The sequence below is a fragment of the Mustelus asterias genome, chromosome 15 (assembly GCF_964213995.1).
Source record: "Mustelus asterias chromosome 15, sMusAst1.hap1.1, whole genome shotgun sequence".
NCBI classification, from domain to species: Eukaryota; Metazoa; Chordata; class Chondrichthyes; order Carcharhiniformes; family Triakidae; genus Mustelus; species Mustelus asterias.
Window position 1 is genome coordinate 84971287 of NC_135815.1, and position 23173 is coordinate 84994459.

The 23173-nt window shown below is 43.9% G+C and overlaps 1 protein-coding gene across 1 annotated transcript in view; it reads left to right on the forward strand.

Moving 5' to 3' along the window:
- adgb (androglobin) overlaps positions 1-23173 on the forward strand; it is a 287462-nt gene that overhangs the window by 14570 nt on the left and 249719 nt on the right. Inside the window, exons 2-3 of the mRNA XM_078230490.1 lie at positions 8202-8370; positions 22103-22222. Of these exons, the coding sequence (XP_078086616.1) occupies positions 8202-8370; positions 22103-22222 (289 nt within the window). The remainder of the gene's footprint in view (positions 1-8201; positions 8371-22102; positions 22223-23173) is intronic.

Consider the following 23173-nt stretch of genomic DNA (forward strand, 5'->3'; position numbering starts at 1 on the left):
AGGATATGGGACAAGTGCTGGAAAATGGGATTAGCGTGACTTTACATAGAACATAGAACAGTACAGCACAGAACAGGCCCTTCGGCCCACGATGTTGTGCCGAGCTTTATCTGAAACCAAGATCAAGCTATCCCACTCCCTATCATCCTGGTGTGCTCCGTGTGCCTATCCAATAACCGCTTAAATGTTCCTAAAGTGTCTGACTCCACTATCACTGCAGGCAGTCCATTCCACACCCCAACCACTCTCTGCGTAAAGAACCTACCTCTGATATCTTTCCTATATCTTCCACCACGAACCCTATAGTTATGCCCCCTTGTAATAGCTCCATCCACCCGAGGAAATAGTCTTTGAACGTTCACTCTATCTATCCCCTTCATCATTTTATAAACCTCTATTAAGTCTCCCCTCAGCCTCCTCCGCTCCAGAGGGAACAGCCCTAGCTCCCTCAACCTTTCCTCATAAGACCTACCCTCCAAACCAGTCAGCATCCTGGTAAATCTCCTCTGCACTCTTTCCAGCGCTTCCACATCCTTCTTATAGTGAGGTGACCAGAACTGCACACAATATTCCAAATGTGGTCTCACCAAGGTCCTGTACAGTTGCAGCATAACCCCACGGCTCTTAAACTCCAACCCCCTGTTAATAAAAGCTAACACACTATAGGCCTTCTTCACAGCTCTATCCACTTGAGTGGCAACCGTTAGAGATCTGTGGATATGGACCCCAAGATCTCTCTGTTCCTCCACAGTCTTCAGAACCCTACCTTTGACCCTGTAATCCACATTTAAATTAGTCCTACCAAAATGAATCACCTCACATTTATCAGGGTTAAACTCCATTTGCCATTTTTCAGCCCTACTTTGCATCCTATCTATGTCTCTTTGCAGCCTACAACAGCCCTCCACCTCATCCACTACTCCACCAATCTTGGTGTCATCAGCAAATTTACTGATCCACCCTTCAGCCCCCTCCTCTAAGTCATTAATAAAAATCACAAAGAGCAGAGGACCAAGCACTTTAGTTGTAGTTATTGTTGGTGCAGAGTCGATCGGCTGACAGGCCTTTTCTGCTTTGTACCACTCTATAACTCTAACTCTTTAAAGTGAAACCAAAACTCAGGTTCCCCCTCTCTCAACACAAAAATATGGAAATATAAATTAAACTTAAAGCTGTAGCTTATTCCTAGCAGCCACAACTTATTTAAAAGTATCTCTAGTTCCTCACACTGTGCTTTCTTCCCCAGTCATCCTCCACCTCCTAGTCATGTGTCTCTGTACTCTCTTCCCCAGTCATGTGTCTCTGTGCAACCTTTCCCCTGGGCCCCATTGCCACACTCCTCCAACTCGCCCCAAGTCAAGCCTTTGCCTTCTAGCCCCTTCCCTTGTCTCTGTCTTGTCTCACACACCCCCTAGTCATTCCTTTGGCTCCCAACGCCAACCCGCCTCCCCCACACTTTCCCACTGGTTTCACAAAGCCCTGAGCATCCCTCATCCTTGACTTCCTACCCGTCTTGCCAGGGCAGCCGTGAGCACAATGCAGTGAAAAGTAGGCGAGTGCTGCGCACCCATACCCCAAGGTCGCGAGTGAAGTGCTGTTCCCCAGGTGCTTGTCACTTATATCTAATCATGAAGCACACTGGTCTAATTGGCCGGCAGCGTGGCCATTTCATTTGGAGTGGGTGCCTAATACCAGTGAGCTGGGTCCTCTAATAAGCATTCATGAGATTCAAGTATATGTAAATACGGTTCCTGACCTAGCATGCCAGGTTATCCAACCCAATCTTGCAAGGTAGGAGCAGAACATTTCAAACTATTTTAACCCCAATTTCCACACTACTATTTCTTTACTTTTACTGATTTCTTTAAGTTCTCCATTCTCACTAGACCCTTGTTTCCCGATTATTTCAAGAATGTTTCTCATGTCTCTGACCATGAAGACACATACAAATTATTTGTTTCATATCTCTGCCATTTCTTTGTTCCCATTTAATTTCACCCATGAGCCCATGTTTACTTTCACTAACCTCTTCCTATTTCCATATCTATAAAAACATTCACAATCTGTTTTATGTACCTTGTTGAGCTACTCTCATTTTGTCGTCTCTTCCCTTATAAATGTCATGATTCTCTTTTGCTGAATTCTAAAATATTTACAATCCTCAAGCTTACTACCTATTTTTGACAAATTTAAATCTCTTCTTTTGATCTACCACTATCTTTAATTTCTCCAATTGGCTATGGATAGAGCATTTTTTTCTGTGAGGGTTTTAAAGGTATGTTTGTTGCAGATTATGGATTGATTCCTAAATTGCTATCCAGTACTCATTTACTGCCATATTTCCAATCTACCTTAGCCAATTCACCTTCATACCTAGATGTTTGCTTTGTTTAGATTTAACACCTTAATTTCAGACTTAACCATGTCACTTCAAATGTGATGTAACATTCTTGCATATTATGGTCACTCTTCCCGAGAGGCTCCTTTACTGCAAGTTTGTTAATTAGCCCTTTGTCAGTGCACAGTACTGAGTTCAAAATAGCTTGCTCTCCAGTTGATTTCTCGACATGCTGATCTAGAAAACTATTCTCTATTCATTCCGTGAACATGTCCTGCACACTATTAGAACATAGAACATAGAACATTACAGCGCAGTACAGGCCCTTCGGCCCTCGATGTTGCGCCGACCTGTGAAACCAATCTAAAGCCCATCTAATCTACACTATTCCAATATTATCCATCTATTTATCCAATGACTATTTAAATGCCCTTAATGTTGGCGAGTCCACTACTGCTGCAGGCAGGGCATTCCACGCCCTTACTTCTCTCTGAGTGAAGAACCCACCTCTGACATCTGTCCTATATCTCTCACCCCTCAATTTAAAGCTATGTCCCCTCGTGCTAGCTATCACAATCCGAGGAAAAAGGCCCTGACTATCCACCCTATCTAATCCTCTGATCATCTTGTATGCCTCTATTAAGTCACCTCTTAACCTTCTCTCTAACGAAAACAACCTCAAGTCCCTCAGTCTTTCCCCATAAGACCTTCCCACCATACCAGGCAAGATCCTAGTAAATCTCCTCTGCACCCTTTCCAATGCTTCCACATCCTTCCTATAATGCGGTGACCAGAACTGTACACAATACTCCCAAGTGCGGCCGCACCAGAGTTTTGTACAGCTGCAACATGACCTCCTGGCTCCGAAATTCAATCCCTCTACCAATAAAAGCTAACAGTCCATACGCCTTCTTAACAACCCTATCAACCTGGGTGCCAACTTTCAGGGATCTATGCACATGGACACCGAGATCTCTCTGTTCATCCACACTACCAAGTATCTTACCATTAGCCCAGTACTCTGTAATCCTGTTACTCATTCCAAAGTGAATCACCTCACACTTTTCCGCATTGAACTCCATTTGCCACCTCTCAGCTCAGCACTGCAGCTTATCTATGTCCCTCTGTAACCTGCAACAACCTTCCGCACTGTCCACAACTCCACTGACTTTAGTGTCATCCGCAAATTTACTAACCCATCCTTCTACGCCCTCATCCAGGTCATTTATTAAAATGACAAACAGCAGTGGCCCCAAAACAGATCCTTGCGGTACACCACTAGTAACTGAACTCCAGGATGAACATTTCCCATCAACCACCACCCTCGGTCTTCTTACAGCTAGCCAATTCCTGATCCAAACCGCTAAATCACCCTCAATCCCATGCCTCCGTATCTTCTGCAATAACGTACCGTGGGGAACCTTATCAAACGCTTTACTGAAATCCATATACACCACATCAACTGCTTTACCCTCATCCACCTCTTTGGTCACCTTCTCAAAGAACTCAATAAGGTTTGTGAGGCACGACCTACCCTTCACAAAACCGTGTTGACTATCCCTAACAAATTATTCCTTTCTAGATGATCATAAATCCTATCCCTTATAATCCTTTCCAAAACTTTGCCCACAACAGAAGTAAGGCTCACTGGTCTATAATTAGCAGGGTTGTCTCTACTCCCCTTCTTGAACAAGGGGACAACATTTGCGATCCTCCAGTCTTCTGGCACTACTCCTGTAGACAATGACGACATAAAGATCAAAGCCAAAGGCTCTGCAATCTCCTCCCTAGCCTCCCAGAGAATCCTGGCATAAATCCCATCCGGCCCAGGGGAGTTATTAGTGCAAATTTGATTCACCCCCCCCCCCCCCCCCACCTCCCCCCGCAGTCTATATGAAGATTGAAGTCCCCAGGATTACTCTATTACACTTGTTACATGCACCTCTATTTTATTCTTCCTGTACAAGGATATATCTCAGGGCAAGACGTCTATTTACGATATTCAAAAATACAGTGGCACGTAGAAATGCAAAATATGAAATGAGAAAGGCTGTTCAGCTCATTAACTCTTGTTAGTGTATTTGCAGGCCGAGGAACTGAGAGAGGTATAATCGACCAGGAATGTGTTAAACAAGAAATTCCTTGGGCGGTCTTCCTTTGGAGATAGGTCTGAGGTGAAATCATGAACTCTCCTTGTTGCAGAGGTGTGTCCTTGACCTGTCCTGGGCTATTTTGAATAATATGAGTGGATTTCCTGCATCGCTTTTGGCATTGTACCAGCCTCAGTGAGAGGGGAAGGATCTCCCTGCGGCACCTTGCCACAGCACAAGTGGGATCGATCACAGCATGAGATTTTTAACAAGTTAAAATATTCACATTTGATGCTTTCCTATTCAGTAATCAGTCTTAATAAAAATAAAAAGCATGTGCCGGTTCTGCCAGGAAGAAACCCCCATAAATTATACTGCGTTTGTGTGTGTGAATGCAGTGTAGCATGATAGACAGCTACAAATTTCTGTAACGACTACAGCCTCTAACTGAGAGAATGCAGATGGTTGGGAGGATGTATGTGGGTAGAGGTGATTGTGTCAATTGAAATGTGCATGAGCAGATAATTACAATTAACTCACATATTTATCCAGAAAATGAGTGATTTGTAGATGTTACATTCCCTTTACTTGGCAGCTTGTGAATTGCCCCAAGTATCAATGGGGCAGTGTCACCAGCTTCCGCAGTGACTCGTGTCTGATTCATCCAGCTATCACTGTGCTTTATTTAGTGTAACTGTTGAACTGCGGGCTGAATTACTGTGGGAATTTTGCTCAGACTATTTTTAGCTGCGCAGGGGATAGCTTGAGTTATAGGTGATAAAAGGGATTGATATACTTTAAGAAGTAATATAACTTAATAATTCAATGCTTAAGGGATGATTTATAATTGGTGGTGAGAAGCTAGTGGAAATGGATGATAATGCCATGTACATGTGAGTTGAAAGCGCTAATGGTTTTTAACGGTCAGGCTTTTAATGAGTCGAGTTGATCAACAACTCGACTGTTTCAGCAACGCTTTGCATTTATATAACCTCTTTAATGTTATTAAACATCTCCTGGTACGTCACAGAAGCATAGTGGTTAACATTGCTGCCTTACTGGGCCAGGGACCCGGGTTCAATTCTGGCCTTGAGTGTGACTGTGTGAAGTTTGCACATTCGAGTCTGCATGGGTTTCTTCCGGGTGCTCCACTTTCCTCCCACAGTCCAAAGATGTGAAGGTTAGGCGGATTGGCCATGCTAACCTGCCCCTTGGTGAATTAGCCATGGTAAATGCCCAGGGTTACGGGGATAGGACAGAGGGGAGGGCTTAGGTGGGAGTATTGATGCAGACTCGATGGGCCGAATGGCCCCCTTCTGCACTGTAGGGATTCTATGGTTCTAAAATCGACACTGAGCTAAAAAAGGCAAAATAACTAAAAGCTTGGTCAAAGAGGTAGGTATTAAGGTGCATCTTAATAGAGAGTAGTGAGGTGGTTTAAAGAGGGAATTCCAGTCTTTGGGCTTAGATGGCAGAGGTCACACTCACAAATGGTGGGCCGAAGAGTGTGGGAGATGGATAAGAAGCCAGAATTGGAGTAGCACAGAACTCCCTAATGGCTGTCGGATTGGTGAATATTTAAAAAAAAACTTGCATGTATATGCTGTCTTGCTCAGGGTGTCCCAAAGCACTTGGCAATTAATTACTTTTGAAGGGTAATCACTGTTGGAATGTCAGTTTATAGAATATAGAATTATAGAATTCCAACAGTACAGAAGGAGGCCATTCAGTCCACCGAGTCTGTACCGACCACAATCCCACCCAAACACTATTCCTGTAACCCCACACATTTACCCCGCTATTTCTCTTGGCACTAGGGTCAATTTAACATGGCCAATCAACCTAAGCCGCACATCTTTGGACTGTGGGAGGAAACCAGAGCACCCAGAGGAAACCCACGCAGACGCGGGGAGAAAGTGTAAACTCCACACAGACAATGACCTGAGGCTGGAATTGAGCCCAGTCCCTGGCGCTGTGAGGCAGCAGTGCCAACCGCTGTGCCACTGTGCCGCCCACGCATAGCAAACTCCCACAAACAGCAATATGGTAATAAATATAAAGTACTACGGATGCCTGAAATTTAAAATAAAATGGGGAAAATACTGGATAAACTCAGCAGGTCTGGCAGCATCTGTGGAAAGAAATAGAGTTAATGTTTCAGATTTAAATAATCCTCCTACAGTCCGGGTTAAGTGTGAAGTTCAGGTACACTGAGGGAGAATTTAGCATGGCCAATGCACCTAACCAGCAAGTCTTTCAAACCTTGGTGTGCATGTACACTAGTCCCTTAAGGTAGCAGGGCAGATGGATAAAGTGGTTAACTTTATGGTATACTTACCTTTATTTGCTTAGGCATAGAGTTTATGAGCAGGAAGTTTATGCTGGAACTATACAAAGCATTGGTTACACCACAGCTAGAATATTGGGTGCAATTCAGAAATCCACATTGTAGGAGGGTTGTAATGGCATTGGAAAAGATGCAGATGAGACTTACCAGGATTTTGCCTGGGTTGGAAAGTTTCAGTTATGAAGAGAGAGATTGGATAGACTGGAATTGTTTCCTTTGGAAGCAGAGGAGATTGAGGGGGCATGAGTGAGATGTATAAAATTATGAGGGACACAGATAGACTAGACAGGAAGAAACTTTTCCCCTTTGTGGAGGGATCAGTGACCAGGGAACATATATTTAAGGTAAGAAGCACGAGGTTTAGAGGGGATATGAGGAAAAGTCTTTTCACCCAAAGGGTGGTGGGAATCTGGAACTCACTGCCTGATAGGATAGTGGAGGCAGAGACCCTCATCACATTTAAGAAGTATTTAGATGTGCATTTGCGATGCCGAGGCATACAAGACTATGGGCCAAGCGTTGGAAAATGAGATTAGAAGAGTTAGGTGGATTGTCTTTGACCAGCACAGATGCGATGGGCCTTTATCTATGCTGTATACTTCTATGATTCTCATTCTTCTGCTGATTTTTAAAATAGTGCCGTGGGAACTTTACCATCCACCTAAAAGCAAAGACAAAGCAGTTTCAGCTGTGAGCAGAAAAGGAACAGGGGTGCGCACCAAGGGAGACTAGCTGACGATTGGTGAAAATGTTCATCTTTCCGGCTAACCTGTCACAGAATCCCAACGTGACATCTGCTTTATTTGTTTCTTTCTCTAAGGGAGTGGGTTCCATCTATCTGATGCCTTTATGAGCTAACCCACTTGGGAAAAATCTACTTTCTATGTTCAATGATGTTTTTGTAATCAAGGAAGGGGAAGAACAGCACTATAGACTACATAGGATTCAGGCCAAGGCAACCTTGATGCCACCAGGCTAAAAGCTACATAGTTTCATGTCATCATAATTTTAGAGCACCTGGTCATGTCTTGAGGTTTATGGTCTCAACAAGATGCCAAATTTTGGCACTCATGTTTATCTGGACATGTATTATAATTGCAATTTATTTGAAGTACAGAAATAAATAATGAAGATACAAGCGATAGAAGAATCTGCAAATAACTTACTCAAAAACTTGTTTAAACTGCAACATTTTTACATTTATACCATTTTACCTTGCAACTAACATAAAATTGTGGCAGTCACTTGAATTCACAGTGTTTTTAAGGACCTGAGTAGTCCTTTAGTTCATGAATGTTTGCGTCTGCAGCATTTGTTCCTCTTCTTAACAACTGACTGCATTTGCTGAATCTTATTTCCTGAGGTATTTCTGGAGTTATGAGTTTAATATCATCCACAATTACTTGTCCTTTTGTTGCCTCTTCAGCACTGCTTCATTTGTTCTGAGCTGTGGAGGTACAGGGGGAATTACTGAATCCAGAAAAGGTCGCTTTCCTCTCTGGCCAGAGTGGAATGAAGCAGATATCAATGCTGAGAAATGGGACTTAACTAAACCAATTAAAGAAAAGGAGAAAAATGTCAAAAGTCCTAGTCTGGTAAGTCCAGTTAATTATACTGGTATGCTTTTGTTTTAAATCATACTTCTTTTATTGCTAATAATTAATGTTTGCCTTTTAACTACATATGATGTATGCACAGACACAGTTCCATTTGTTTTCCCTAGAACATAGTCAATGTTGGCATATCAGTAGTTAAACATTTCTTATTTGGGACTGCTAACAGCCAATCCACTTTTTGCTGACAGCTGCCCCTCGATTCGAGGATGACATCTCCTCACGGTTGAAGGTTCCGCCATTGGTCTTCATATGCTTGAACAGCCTGATTCTCAACCCACAGAGCTTTGGCCACATTGGGCAGTGGGAGCGCAGGATATGCTTCCTTTTTCTTTCCTTGTCAGCCACTGCTCTGCCTCATCATTAAGGCATTATGACTCAAAGCGTGACGCAGCTCGATGGATAAGTTGTCGCCTCCTCCCAGTCATTAGTGTCAATGCTGTCATGCTTTGAGGAGACTTCAGAGTGTCTCTGAAGCGTTTTCTTTGTCCTCTCCAGGAAGGTGGGCCATCTGAGAGTTGAGCTATTACTAACGCCAAAGGACAGCTGATCTTTGATGAGGCAAATAGCCACTGTAGACTGCGAATATCACCCAACCTTGCTTAGCCTGGTCTGGATTTTGGAGGTGAATGTTTCAGGTAACCACTCTCCAGGCACTTGCAGTCATATCATTATGAAGCAATTGCAGATTGTGATGAAGATTCTTGGACGTCCAACTCTTTGGAGCACAAACCGTAAAGCCCCATGATTTGGTCAGGTCGTCAAATGCAATAATAATTGCATTTTAATAAATAAGCTGTTTAAAGTTTATTTATTGGTGTTACAAGTAGGCCTATGTTAACAATGCAATGAAGTTACTATGAAAATCCCCTAGTCGTCACACTCTGGCGCCTGTTCGGGTACACTGAGGGGGAATTTAGCACGGCCAATGCACCTAAGCAGCCATATCTTTCAGACTGTGGGAGGAAACTGGAGCACCAAAGAAAACCCATGCAGACACAGGGAGAATGTGCAGACTCCGCACAGACAACGACCCAAGCCAGGAATCGATCCCAGATCCCTCCCAGATCCCTGGCGCTGTGAGGCAGCAGTGCTAACATTGTTCTTGGCATTTTTCTTAGCCACAAAAACCATGTGAGAGGTTCCTCTGGAAGGTCATAAGTCACATGATCTCTCTGGGAGGATTTCCTCAGCCTTCATAGGCGATTCGGGAGAATGCGTGTCAGGATTTACCTCGCTTTGCACAAGAGAGAAGTACGACAATAGTTTCCACAGCGTTATTTATTTCCCTTTTTGAAGATAGTTACAACAGTTGCATTCCTGAAGTCAGGGCAGGGAGCTCTTTTCTCCCCCAGATGATTGTTTCGAGTCTTGATGTGAGTGAATGACCTCAGCTGGGATTCCATTGGAGCAGCAGGCTTTGTTGTTGTTCATTTGTTTGATTGCTTATCGCAGCTCCCCCATTGATAGTAGTTCACCATGGATTCTACCACAGGCCACTGGGGAATAGCCTGGAGGGTATCAGCTGTCACTGTGGATTCATGGCTGCGGAGTTGTTGAAAATGTTCCTTCCAGCATTGATGGAAAGTTTGGGTTTGAAATGCAAATAGTCCTATCTGGCTGGCTATATTTAATGTGACCTTTACTATGAGGCTGCTATCGTAAGTTCAGTTTAATAAAGACCTCTTACTGAGACATTCACTGAGAAGCTCGGCTGTCTTTAAAGATAAAACAATGTCAGAAAGTGGGGATAAAACAAAGTTTTAGAATCCTGGAAATGCTGCAGAGAAGACACAGCTCAGAAAGGCACACAGAAATGTTAAAATCTGCTAAGAGCTGCTGGAAAAGGATAAGGAAAAGTGAATGCATACTGAAAGCTGCAAGTAAGATACTGGGTGAGAGAAAAAGGCACTGAACTTTCTAATTCCAGCTCTTGTCAAATTGAAAGGTGAAACATGGCAGAATTGGCACTTTATTCACTTAAAATGGCAAAACTATGAGCTTGCAACAGTGTCAATTAACAAGCCAGAACCAATAAGAGTAGTCATACTTGTAACACTTCTGGGAAGGGATTGCTACAAATTGTATGCTACCCTAAATTTAACCAAAAAGCAAAGAAAACAGGTGCCAGAGATTTTGAAAGCCTTGAACTAACACTTTGAACCTTGGGTTAATGATACGCATGAACACCATGTATTCAACAGTAAAGTCCAAGGTGACTGCAGCAACACAGGATACAGAATCATGTGAAATCAGACAGTTAAAAGATTAGTGCATTTACCATGGCTAATCTACCTAACCTACACACCTATGGACACTAAGGAGCAATTTAGCATGGCCAATCTACCTAACCTGCACATCTTTGGACTGTAGGAGGAAACTGGAGCACCCGGGGAACACCCATTCAGACATGGGGAGAACATGCAAACGCCACACTATTATTTAAGACCAGAATTAAATCCGGGTCCCTGGCACTGTGGGGCAGCCGTGCTACCTACTGTGCCACCGTGCCATCCCGAACAGAATCTAGAGGAGTACAAAGATGTTTTTACAGGGTTGGGATGTCTATCAAGAAAATATGATCTAGAAGTAGAGGAGAGCATAAGACAAATTCAGCATCTGCCAGGAAGAGTTCTAGCTGCCCTCAAGTCAAACCAAAAAGACAAGATAGAAGAATTGGAAAAGAAGGGAGTAATCAAGAAAGTGACAGTTCCTTGCAGACCAGATTAGCAGCAAGGTGGGAGTCCAACATTCTAGAAAGCTGCGAGTATCTAAACCAAGGACTAAAGAGATCTCACTACCCCTGCAACCAGCGAAGGAATTTGTACCACAAATTGCCAACTTCACTATCCTATTTATGAAGATGGTTACTGGCAAGTAAAGCTAGATGAAAGCAGCAGCTTTCGAATGATGTTCTGGACACTGTTGGGGAGATACAGATGGTTGCACGTGCCGTTTGGCATTTCCATTGCTCCAGGAAAGTAGCAACATAATCAGCATTAGATAGTCAGTGATCTTCTCTAAGAGGAGAGATGCTGAAGCACATCCGTGCACGCCATCAAAGAATTGAATTGAGTCTCAGTGAGGCAAGAAAAGTGCTCTACTAGCCAAATATGAGCAAGTAAATTATAGGCCACATTGACCAGTGCGGTGCTTATAACAAGTACCAAGTTAAACAAGCTAGAGAGCTGTTGATGATGCATGACATCCAAGACAGACCATGATAAAAATGTGAGTTGACACTTCACTATAGCAGGAACTGATTATCTTGTCACTGTAGAATACTATTCTGACTATTGGGAATTAAACCAACTGACTTCAATGACAACATGAGAAATAGTAAAATGCCTGAAAACATACTTCAGTCAGTATGGAATTCCAGAAATTGTGATGCGTGACAATGGTCCTCAGTTTGTAAGTGAAGAATTCAACTAATTCACAAAGTCTTGGGAAATTCAGCACTCTACATCATCTCTTCTCTATCCCCAGTCGATTGGAACAACTGAGATGGCAGTAAAAATCGCCAAAGGAATCATCAAGAAATTGAGCAAATCTAGCATAGGTGTATACAAGGCAATCCTCGAGTGACGAAACATGCCAACTGAAAGCATGGAAAGTAGCCCTGTCCAAAGACAAATGTCATGCCTCACATAAACAACTCTTCCAATAGCAAAAAAGCTACTGAAACCAGAGGTAGTAACAGACATGAGTGGAAAAAATTAAGATGAAATGGCAGAGAGCCAAATTTCAGTTTGGCAAGACTGCCAAACCATTGCCAGAGTTGAGCATTGGAGAGCCAGTCATGGTACAAGCCTTCTACACTCTCGGCAGGAGTCAGTCCAGGTGAAAACTTGAGACATTCATAGAGAAATTGTCACCTTGATTGTATTCAGTGGAAGTGAACGACCAAATATACCAGCTCAACTGTCGGCATATATGCACAACTAGTAAAACTGTTCCTTCACAGCAATCTGCCGGTCAGGAAGAAGGGATCTCACTACTGAGTACTGTACAGAACTACCATCAATCCCAGAGGTTCAGGTGTCCCCAACAACCGCAATGAAACAACAAGTCCCCGTGGTAACAGGTGCTACGGGAACAACACTCTCTGGACAAGAAACAACACCCAGATGAACAGTCAATGTCAACATGGACTGGTACCATTAAGAGACTTGCATGGTTTAAAGACTATGGGTGGGATTTTCCATGCAACCCGCTGCACTTTTCGCAGAGGTGTTGGGATCTTCTGGTCCCATTGTTGTCAGCGGGGTTTCCGGCTGAATGCATCCTTTGCCGCTGGGAAACCGAAAGATCCCACCTGCATGAATGACTGGAAAATTCCAGCCTACGTATGCAATGCAGGGGCAGAGACTGACTCGTAGAAAAAACAGTTATTAATGCAGAGAACAGTGGCTGTATAGTGGGTAACTTGGGTAACTCATGATCATGTAGGCAAAGTTGTCTTTTGTTTGCGAGAAAAATTTGGTGTTTGTATCTTTTGTTCGGTATGAAAACGGGAGTGTTTGGTTTGAAATGCAATCAGTTCGACATGTCTTATCTGACTTGGTGTAGTCATCTGACCTCCACCATGAGGCAGCTCTCTGGAGGGTGCCATCTTAAGTTCAACTGAATAAAAACCTCTCACTGAGGTAGACACTGAAAAGCCCTGCTCTCTTTAAACACAAAACAGATGGCATTTGTCCATTTGATCTTGCTTCATAGATGGCTGTCATAGCTTCAAAAAAAGCTGTGACTTCTAACAGTCAACCCATTAGTGACCTGCATGTGGAACAGGATTTAGGCCCCAGTGGGGTTGTGAATGGAGATGGTCAGAAGCTATAAATGGTACTGCTGAAAATAGGCTGGCAGTTTGGGTTCCATTGCTGTTCCTGCCACCAGTGAGTTTCATTTGGAAGGGGGAACACTGGCCTTGAAAACTTGCCCAATTGAGCAATAATTCGGTGTCTTTTGTTATTGCAATGGAGAGGGATAGGGCCGGACGGCAGGGCAAGGCTTACAATTGGGGGAGAGGTAATTATGATGCGATTAGGCAAGAATTAGGGGGCATAAGATGGGAACAGAAACTGTCAGGGAAAGGCACTGATGAAAAGTGGAACTTTTTCAAGGAACAAATACTGGGTGTCCTTGATAGGTATGTCCCTGTCAGGCAGGGAGGAAATGGCCGAGTGAGGGAACCGTGGTTCACAAAAGAGGTGGAATGTCTTGTGAAAAGGAAGAGGGAAGCTTATGTAGGGATGAGGAAACAAGGTTCAGATGGCTCGATTGAGGGTTACAAGTTAGCAAGGAATGAGCTGAAAAAGGGGCTGAGGAGAGCTAGGAGGGGACATGAGAAGTCCTTGGCGGGTCGGATCAAGGAAAACCCCAAGGCTTTTTACTCTTATGTGAGGAATAACAGAATGACCAGGGTGAGGTTAGGGCCGGTCAAGGACAGTGGTGGGAACTTGTGTATGGAGTCAGTAGAGATAGGCGAGGTGATGAATGAATACTTTTCTTCAGTGTTCACCAAGGAGAGGGGCCATGTTCTTGAGGAAGAGAAGGTGTTACAGGCTAATAGGCTGGAGGAAATAGATGTTCGGAGGGAGGATGTACTGGCAGTTTTGAATAAACTGAAGGTCGATAAGTCCCCTGGGCCTGATGAAATGTATCCTAGGATTCTTTGGGAGGCGAGGGATGAGATTGCAGAGCCTTTGGCTTTGATCTTTGGGTCCTCACTGTCCACGGGGATGGTGCCAGAGGACTGGAGAGTGGCAAATGTTGTTCCTCTGTTTAAGAAAGGGAATAGAAATGACCCTGGTAATTATAGACCGGTTAGTCTTACTTCGGTGGTTGGTAAGTTGATGGAAAAGGTCCTTAGGGATGGGATTTACGACCATTTAGAAAGATGCGGATTAATCCGGGATAGTCAGCACGGATTTGTGAAGGGCAAGTCGTGCCTCACAAATTTGATAGAATTTTTTGAGGAGGTAACTAGGTGTGTTGATGAAGGTAGGGCGGTTGATGTCATATACATGGATTTTAGTAAGGCGTTTGATAAGGTCCCCCATGGTCGGCTTATGATGAACGGTTGTTAGGGCTACAGGACAAGCATGTGCCTGTAAAAAAGAAGGATAGGAAGGGTAGGATTAGAGAACCGTGGATAACCAGGGAAATTGAGGGACTGGTCAAAAGGAAAAGAGAGGCGTATGTTAGGTCCAAGCAGCTAAAAACGGAGGGAGCTCTGGAGGAGTATAATGAAAGTAGGAAAATACTCAAACGGGGAATTAGAAGAGCAAAAAGGGGTCACGAAATGTTCTTGGCAGACAGGATTAAGGAGAATCCCAAGGCATTTTATTCATACGTTAGGAACAAAAGGGTTGTTAGGGAAAAAATCGGACCTCTCAGGGACAAAAGTGGGGACTTATGCTTGGAGCCCAAAGAGGTAGGGGAGATCCTAAATGAATACTTTGCGTCGGTATTCACTAAGGAGAGGGATGTGTTGACTGGGAGTGTCTCGGAGGGGAGTGTTGAACCGTTGGAGAAAATCTCCATTACAAAGGAGGAAGTGTTAGGTTTGTTAGAGAATATAAAGACTGACAAATCCCCAGGGCCTGATGGAATCTATCCAAGGCTGCTCAGGGAGACGAGAGGTGAAATCGTTGGGCCTCTGACGCAAATCTTTGTCTCGTCACTGGACACAGGTGAGGTCCCAGAGGATTGGAGGATAGCCAATGTGGTCCCGTTATTTAAGAAGGGTAGGAAGGATAACCCGGGTAATTATAGGCCGGTGAGCTTGACGTCCATGGTGGGGAAGTTGTTGGAGAAGATTCTTAAAGATAGGATGTATGCGCATTTAGAAAGGAATAAACTCATTAACGATAGTCAACATGGTTTTGTGAGAGGGAGGTCATGCCTCACGAACCTGGTGGTGTTTTTTGAAGAAGTGACCAAAATGGTTGACGAAGGAAGGGCCGTGGATGTTGTCTATATGGACTTTAGTAAAGCGTTTGACAAAGTCCCTCATGGTAGGCTAGTGAAAAAGGTTGGATCCCATGGGATAAAGGGGGAGGTGGCTAGATGGGTGGAGAACTGGCTTGGTCATAGAAGACAGAGGGTGGTAGTGGAAGGGTCTTTTTCCGGCTGGAGGCCTGTGACTAGTGGTGTACCGCAGGGCTCTGTATTGGGACCTCTGCTGTTTGTGATTTATATAAATGATCTGGAAGAAGGAGTAACTGGGGTGATCAGTAAGTTTGCGGACGACACAAAACTGGCAGGACTTGCAGATAGTGAGGAACATTGTCAGAGGCTACAGAAGGATATAGATAGGCTGGAAATTTGGGCAAGGAAATGGCAGATGGAGTTCAATCCTGATAAATGCGAAGTGATGCATTTTGGTGGGAATAATGTAGGGAGGAGCTACACGATAAATGGAAGAACCATAAAGGGTGTAGAGACGCAGAGGGACCTGGGTGTGCAAGTCCACAGATCTTTGAAGGTGACGTTACAGGTGGAGAAGGTGGTGAAGAAGGCATATGGCATGCTTGCCTTTATAGGACGGGGCATAGAGTATAAAAGTTGGGGTCTGATGTTGCAGATGTATAGAACGTTGGTTCGGCCGCATTTGGAATACTGCGTCCAGTTCTGGTCGCCACACTACCAGAAGGACGTGGAGGCTTTGGAGAGAGTACAGAGGAGGTTTACCAGGATGTTGCCTGGTATGGAGGGGCTTGGTTATGAGGAGAGATTGGGGAAACTGGGGTTGTTCTCGTTGGAAAGACGGAGGTTGAGGGGAGACTTAATAGAGGTGTATAAAATTATGAAAGGCATAGATAGGGTGAACGGTGGGAAGCTTTTCCCCGGGTCGGTGGTGACGTTCACGAGGGGTCATAGGTTCAAGGTGAAGGGGGGGAGGTTTAACACAGATATCAGAAGGACATATTTCACACAGAGGGTCGTGGGGGCCTGGAATGTGTTGCCGGGCAAGGTGGTGGAGGCGGACACACTGGGAACGTTTAAGACTTATCTAGACAGCTATATGAACGGAGTGGGAATGGAGGGATACAAAAGAGTGGTCTAGTTTGGACCAGGGAGCGGCGCGGGCTAATTGTTCCTGGTTTCTCGTTTCAAGGCTTCATTCTATGATCATCTTGCTGGTGCCAGTACAGAGTGAGACTGCGGATAGTTGGGAACCTGTCTCGGGGGCAGGGAATTCATATGGTGTTCGTGGAAGTGGAAATGAATAGGGTTGGGAAGCATTTTCCGATCGGGGCCATTGTGATCTCCTGGACTCGTTTCGATCGCCTCAGGGGGTCGGAGAGGAATTTCCCAGATTTTTTTTTCCCCATATTGGCCCTGGGGTTTTTCACTCTGGGTTTTCGCCTCTCCCTGGAGATCACATGGTCTGGAATGGGGGGGTGGGGGTAAGTTAATAGGTTGTAATGAACAAAGCATCGTAGCTGTGAGGGACAGCTCGGTGGATAGGATATTGGTATGTAGATAGGCTGGAAAATTGGGCGGGGATCCTGGATTCAGGATTCAATCCTGGACCGGGGAGCGGCGCGGGCTTGGAGGGCCGAAGGGCCTGTTCCTGTGCTGTATTGTTCTTTGTTCTTTGTTCTATAAAGGACAGTTGAGACTAAATAAAAAGTAAGGAGGTGTGGGATAGAGGGAAAGTTGGCCGATTGCATAGGTAACTGGCTATCTGATCGAAGACAGAGGGTGGTGGTGGATGGAAAATTTTCGGACTGGAGGCAGGTTGCTAGCGGAGTGCCGCAGGGATCGGTGCTTGGTCCTCTGCTCTTTGTGATTTTTATTAATGACTTAGAGGAGGGGGCTGAAGGGTGGATCAGTAAATTTGCTGATGACACCAAGATTGGTGGAGTAGTGGATGGGGTGGAGGGGTGTTGTAGGCTGCAAAGAGACATAGATAGGATGCAAAGCTGGGCTGAAAAATGGCAAATGGAGTTTAACCCTGATAAATGTGAGGTGATTCATTTTGGTAGGACAAATTTAAATGTGGATTACAGGGTCAAAGGTAGGGTTCTGAAGACTGTGGAGGAACAGAGAGATCTTGGGGTCCATATCCACAGATCTCTAAAGGTTGCCACTCAAGTGGATAGAGCTGTGAAGAAGGCATATAGTGTGTTAGCTTTTATTAACAGGGGGTTGGAGTTTAAGAGCCGTGGGGTTATGCTGCAACTGTACAGGACCTTGGTGAGACCGCATTTGGAATATTGCGTGCAGTTCTGGTCACCTCACTATAAGAAGGATGTGGAAACGCTGGAAAGAGTGCAGAGGAGATTTACCAGGATGCTGCCTGGTTTGGAGTGTCGGTCTTATGAGGAAAGGTTGAGGGAGCTGGGGCTGTTCTCTCTGGAGCGGAGGAGATTGAGGGGAGACTTAATAGAGGTTTATAAAATGATGAAGGGGATAGATCGAGTGAACGTTCAAAGACTATTTCCTCGGGTGGATGGAGCTATTACAAGGGGGCATAACTATAGGGTTCATGGTGGGAGATATAGGAAGGATATCAGAGGTAGGTTCTTCACGCAGAGAGTGGTTGGGGTGTGGAATGGACTGCCTGCAGTGATAGTGGAGTCAGACACTTTAGGATCATTTAAGCGGTTATTGGATAGGCACATGGAGCACACCAGGATGGTAGGGAGTGGGATAGCTTGATCTTGGTTTCAGATGAAGGTCGGCACAACATCGTGGGCCGAAGGGCCTGTTCTGTGCTGTACTGTTCTATCTATGTTCTAATTCTAAGTCAGCTAATTATGGATCTTGTTGAGAGCTTTTAGAGGGCCAGTTTGGGACTTTATGTTGGGTGTATGAGTTCCACACTGGGTCAGTAGCGTTCCTGGTGCGTGGAGGCAGTAACATAGCCTGATATGACTGTTTCCTGAAACTGGGTGGACATGTAAAATGGAGGGTGGACATGTAAAATGGAGAATGGACTTGAGGGACATATCATTGCATCTTGCAGGTCACTAATGCTCTTTTCACGAAAGCTGGGATCACCATTGACCTGGAATGTAACTGGGCAAATGCTGTAGCCAGAAGAGGAGGTCAAAGTTGACTATTCTGCAGTGAATGACTGACCTCCTGACTCCCCAAAGTCTTTTTACCACCAACAAGGCACAGATCATGAGTGTGATGCAATACTCTCCACTTGGAAACAGCTACAACAATATTCAAAAGGTTTAACACCCTCTAAGATGAAGTAGTCCAATTGATTGGCAGCCAATGTCCCACCTTAAAAGTTCACTGACTTCACCACCAGTGCACCATGGCTGCACCATATACCATCGACAATATGCATTGCAACAACACACCAAGGCTTCTTAGATTTCATCTCCCAAGCCAGCATTCTTTACCAGATAAATGGATAAAGATAGCAGGTGCATAGGAACAGTACCATCTCCAAGTCACACATCATCTTGATTTGGACACATATCACCACAATTTCATTGTCACTGTGTCAAAATCCTGGAATTACTTCCCTAACAGCACAGCGTGTATATCGTCACCACACAAAACTGCAGCAATTCAAAAAGAGAGTGAACCACCCCCTGCTCAAAGGCAGCTGAGGATACACAATAAATGCGATGCTCACATCTGAGAACAATTAGTAAAAAAATCTTGATGAAGAAGATCTTTCTTGAATTAAGATGAGAAACAGTACAGCTTTGTTACTCTATTCTATTTTAAATGAGCTTAGTCTGGGTCCAGGAATTAACTCTGATCATGGTAAATTAAATTATTGGATTATGTGTAATTTGCCAACTTTCTCCTACCTAAACAGACGGCAAAAATATCACTACTTCCTGGAGATTAAAACTACAGAATAAATGCATTGAAACAGAGACACAGGCGAAAAACTATACATTGCGAGCGGTATAATTTCTACACGGATGTTTAGGCATGCCAAAAGAAATGGCGGAGGGGCCTGGAGAAGTCTTGCCTCCATTTCCGGCACTCCAAACTTTCGCTGGTGCAAACTGCATGCATGCTTGGCTGAGAGCCCCGATCATAAAAGGATTAACTCAGTGGGAGTTCTGTTTACACAGCTAGAAAGAACTGTTAACTTTGCTTGATTTCCATCTTTATGTGGTTATAAGTTTTTTTTGTGTGATCTCTTTTGTCAATGTTTATTTGCAATAGATTAAGAAGTGTGAAATGTCTAAAACCCGAGTTACTAATCTTTTACTGATCTGTTTGATGGACTATTATAAGATCGTAGGAACACCAGACTTTTTTCCACAAAGAGTTATGAATGGGCGTTTTCTGAGCAGTTTCACGCCTGTTATTGTTACTATAAGGTTAATTGGTTTTGTAAATGGTGTATACTGGGTGAGTTTTCTTTTATTCATTCGAGGGATATAGGCATCATAGCCAGCATATTTTGCCCATCCTTAGTTGCCCTTGAAAAGGTGGTGGTGAGCTGTCTTCTTGAAATGCAGTAAGAAGTTTAACAACACCAAGTTAAAGTCCAACAGGTTTATTTGGTAGCAAAAGCCACATTTGCTACCAAATAAACCTGTTGGACTGTAACCTGGTGTTGTTAAACTTCTTACTGTGTTTACCCCAGTCCAACGCCGGCATCTCCACTTCTTGAAATGCTACAGTCCACATGCTGTGGGTTAACCCACAATGCTGTCAGCGAGGGAATTCAGGATTTTGACTCAGTGACTGGGAAGGAATGGTGATATATTTCCATGTCAGGATGGTGAGTGGCTTGGAGGGGAACTTGCAGGTGGTGGTGTTCCCATGTATCTGCTACCTTGTCCTTCTAGATGGAAGTGGTCGTGGGTTTGGAAGGTGCTGTCTAAGGATCTTTAGTGCATTTCTGCACTACTGCTGCTACTGAGCGTCAGTGGTGGAGGGAGTGCCAATCAAGCAGGCTGCTTTGTCTTGGATGGTATCAAGCTTCTTGAGTTGTTGGAGCTGCACCCATCCAGGCAAGTGGGGATAATTCCATCACACTCCTGACTTGCACCCTGTAGATGATGGATAGGTTTTGGGGAGTCAGAAGGTGAGTTACTCGCCACAGTATTCCTAGCCTCTGACCTGCTTTTGACTGTGTTTATGTGGCGAGCCCAGTTAAGTTTTTAGTCAATGGTAACCTCAAGGATGTGGTCATTGAAAGACTTTGAGTTGGCATAGATGGTCTGATGGGCCGATGGGGTGGGTGGAGAACTCAATTGGCATTGAGTTAGCATGGGGAAGGGAAGGTGACATGGGAGGTGGGTGGGAGGCTTGAGTTGGCATTGAGTTGGTAGGTGGAGTGGGTGTAGGTCAGGAGGGCGAGGGCCTAGAAAGTATAAAATGTAAGCAAACAACTGGGAAGAAGTTGCAGTGAATCAAGGCAGGCCTTTCAATCAGTCCCACCTTGGCCTCAGATTTGCTTGCGGGAGTGACAGACCCACTCCAAGCATAACAGCGATCAAAGATGACATTTTGAGATGTTGTTATACCAAGATGAAAGCATGTACAATATTACTGTGATTCCTCCATCCATCAGGAATAATTAACTGAGACAGGGTACAACATTTAACTGTATTGAGGACAAGTCAGTATCTTTCAATGAGGAGATGACCCATTTGCCAAATTTGAATGTTTGTGTTTCTTTGACGTATGAAAACTGAGTTGTGAAATGCTGCTGGTGATTTTCTTTTTAAAATGTTGGGAATAATTGAGCATGAATTTCCATTAGGAAAGCAGAAGTTCCTATTTTCAAAAGCTTTAATAAATTCACCGGGGAGTCAGTTGAGCTATTCACCTGGATGGATAAGCTACAGTGAAGTCAGTTCTACTTTCAGAATCACTCCTTATAGCTGAATCAACCTTTGCTTACCAGTAATACATCACCTTACTTCCTTTTCCCCAGCTGCCTCTCAGTCTGAAAAGGTTTCAAAATCTGGTTAAGTAATTTATAAATCTGACTTGATTGATCTCATATGTACCTTTTTAGAGTTTGCATGATCTAAATCCAGAAAAATGTCACTTAAATAGGTCAAGGGAGAAATATTATGTGAGTATCCAGCCTGAAATGCAGCCAAGCCTCTTCATGGAAACATTACAAGTGCAATTGACCAATATCTGACTCTCATGTTTTTGATATGAGCAAATGAAGTTAACAGCTTCAGAGGAACTCTCGTGCTCTTGGCATTCAGTCCAAAAGCAGGGCTGCGTGAAAAGAAACATCATCATGCTCGATAGAAGAGCACATCCTTTGACATTGGAAAGGTATATTATTTGTAGTGTAAATGGCAAGACACAATCAACAACTCATGCAAGGGAAGGTTCACACAGCCATTGACACCACTCCCACCACCCCAACCCCCACCTACTCAAGATCCCAAACCCAGCACCAAATGCAGAAGTAGAAAAGAGGCATAATTTAATGTTCAAATACTCATTAAATGGGCTTGTATACTCCCATACCCACCCTGAGTGCTAATGGTCTCCCTCCTGAAATTGTCAGCAATCTTCAGCCAAAAAAATGAATGGCAATCCAAAAACAGAATGGCAGCGATTTTGCTGATCAGATAAATAATCTGCACCTGAGGAATTTTCATGGTAATTAAAATGTAGAGAAGGCTAAGTTGTGCCAAGAAGCAGAGATGTCAGCACTTGGGTGTAGTGTTCCTCTTGCTTGCTCAGACTATGACACTTTTTGCTTTGGTGTACCTTTGAATGTCTTATTTTCTCATAGGCGTTATTTGATGACCCAGAGGGGAAGATTGAACTGCCACCCTCTCTGAAAGTTCACACTTGGAAACGTCCTTTTGAATTCATCATGGAGAAGGTCAGTCTCATATGCACTGTTTCTGTAATACCTGGGAACAAATGGTGAGACTAATAATTTATGGATTCTCGGGTATGCATTCCAAACAATAGAATTGGCATATCCACTCTTAACATATGTCTTCTGTATCCCCCTGTTTATTATTTTAACTTCTTTAAAATAAGCAGGGAGCTGATCTATGGCACATGTTGTCTGCATGTCAACCTGCAGCAGATGGCATTGTTCCATGACAACTGCTGTTGTGAAGCAGAATGTGCAACTGTCTTCTGACTTGTTGGGGACAGTGATTGCCAGTCCTGTGGGAATGATAGATGTAGACAAGTTATCTTAAATTTCATTAAAGCTGCATTAGTGCCTCCTCATGAACTCACCTGAACAGGGATACAATTTGTCTGCTGAGGGAATATTAGATTCAAGGATCAGTATGTATGGTTTGTCTATTGGATATTGGGTTATGAATAAAGGACATATAAACTTAGGAATTAGGAGTGGGCCATTGGGCCCTTTGAGCCTGCTCCACCATTCAATAGGAATCATCACTGATCTGGTCGTGGTCTCAACTCCACTTCTCTGACTTCCCTTCAATAACCTTTGACTTTCTTGTCTGTCAAAACTCTGTCTAACTCTGCCTTGAATAAATTCAATGACTCATTGCTCTCTGGAGAAGAGAATTTGAGAGAATTTGACATGTTAATGATCCTCTGAGAGTAAGCGTGGCCTCTTATTCTTAAACTGTGTCCCCTAGTTCTAGTCTCCCCCATGAGAGGAAACAGCCTCCTGGTATCCACCATGTTAAGTCCTCTCAGGACTTTATATGTTTCAGTAAGATCATCTGTTATTCATCTAAACTTCAAGCAGTATAGGCCCAAAATGTTCAACCTTTCTTCATAGAATAAGCCCTTCATCCCAGGAATAAATCTTCTCTTTAGTGCTTCTAACATAGTTATATCTTTTTTTCAAATGAGTAGGCCAAAACTG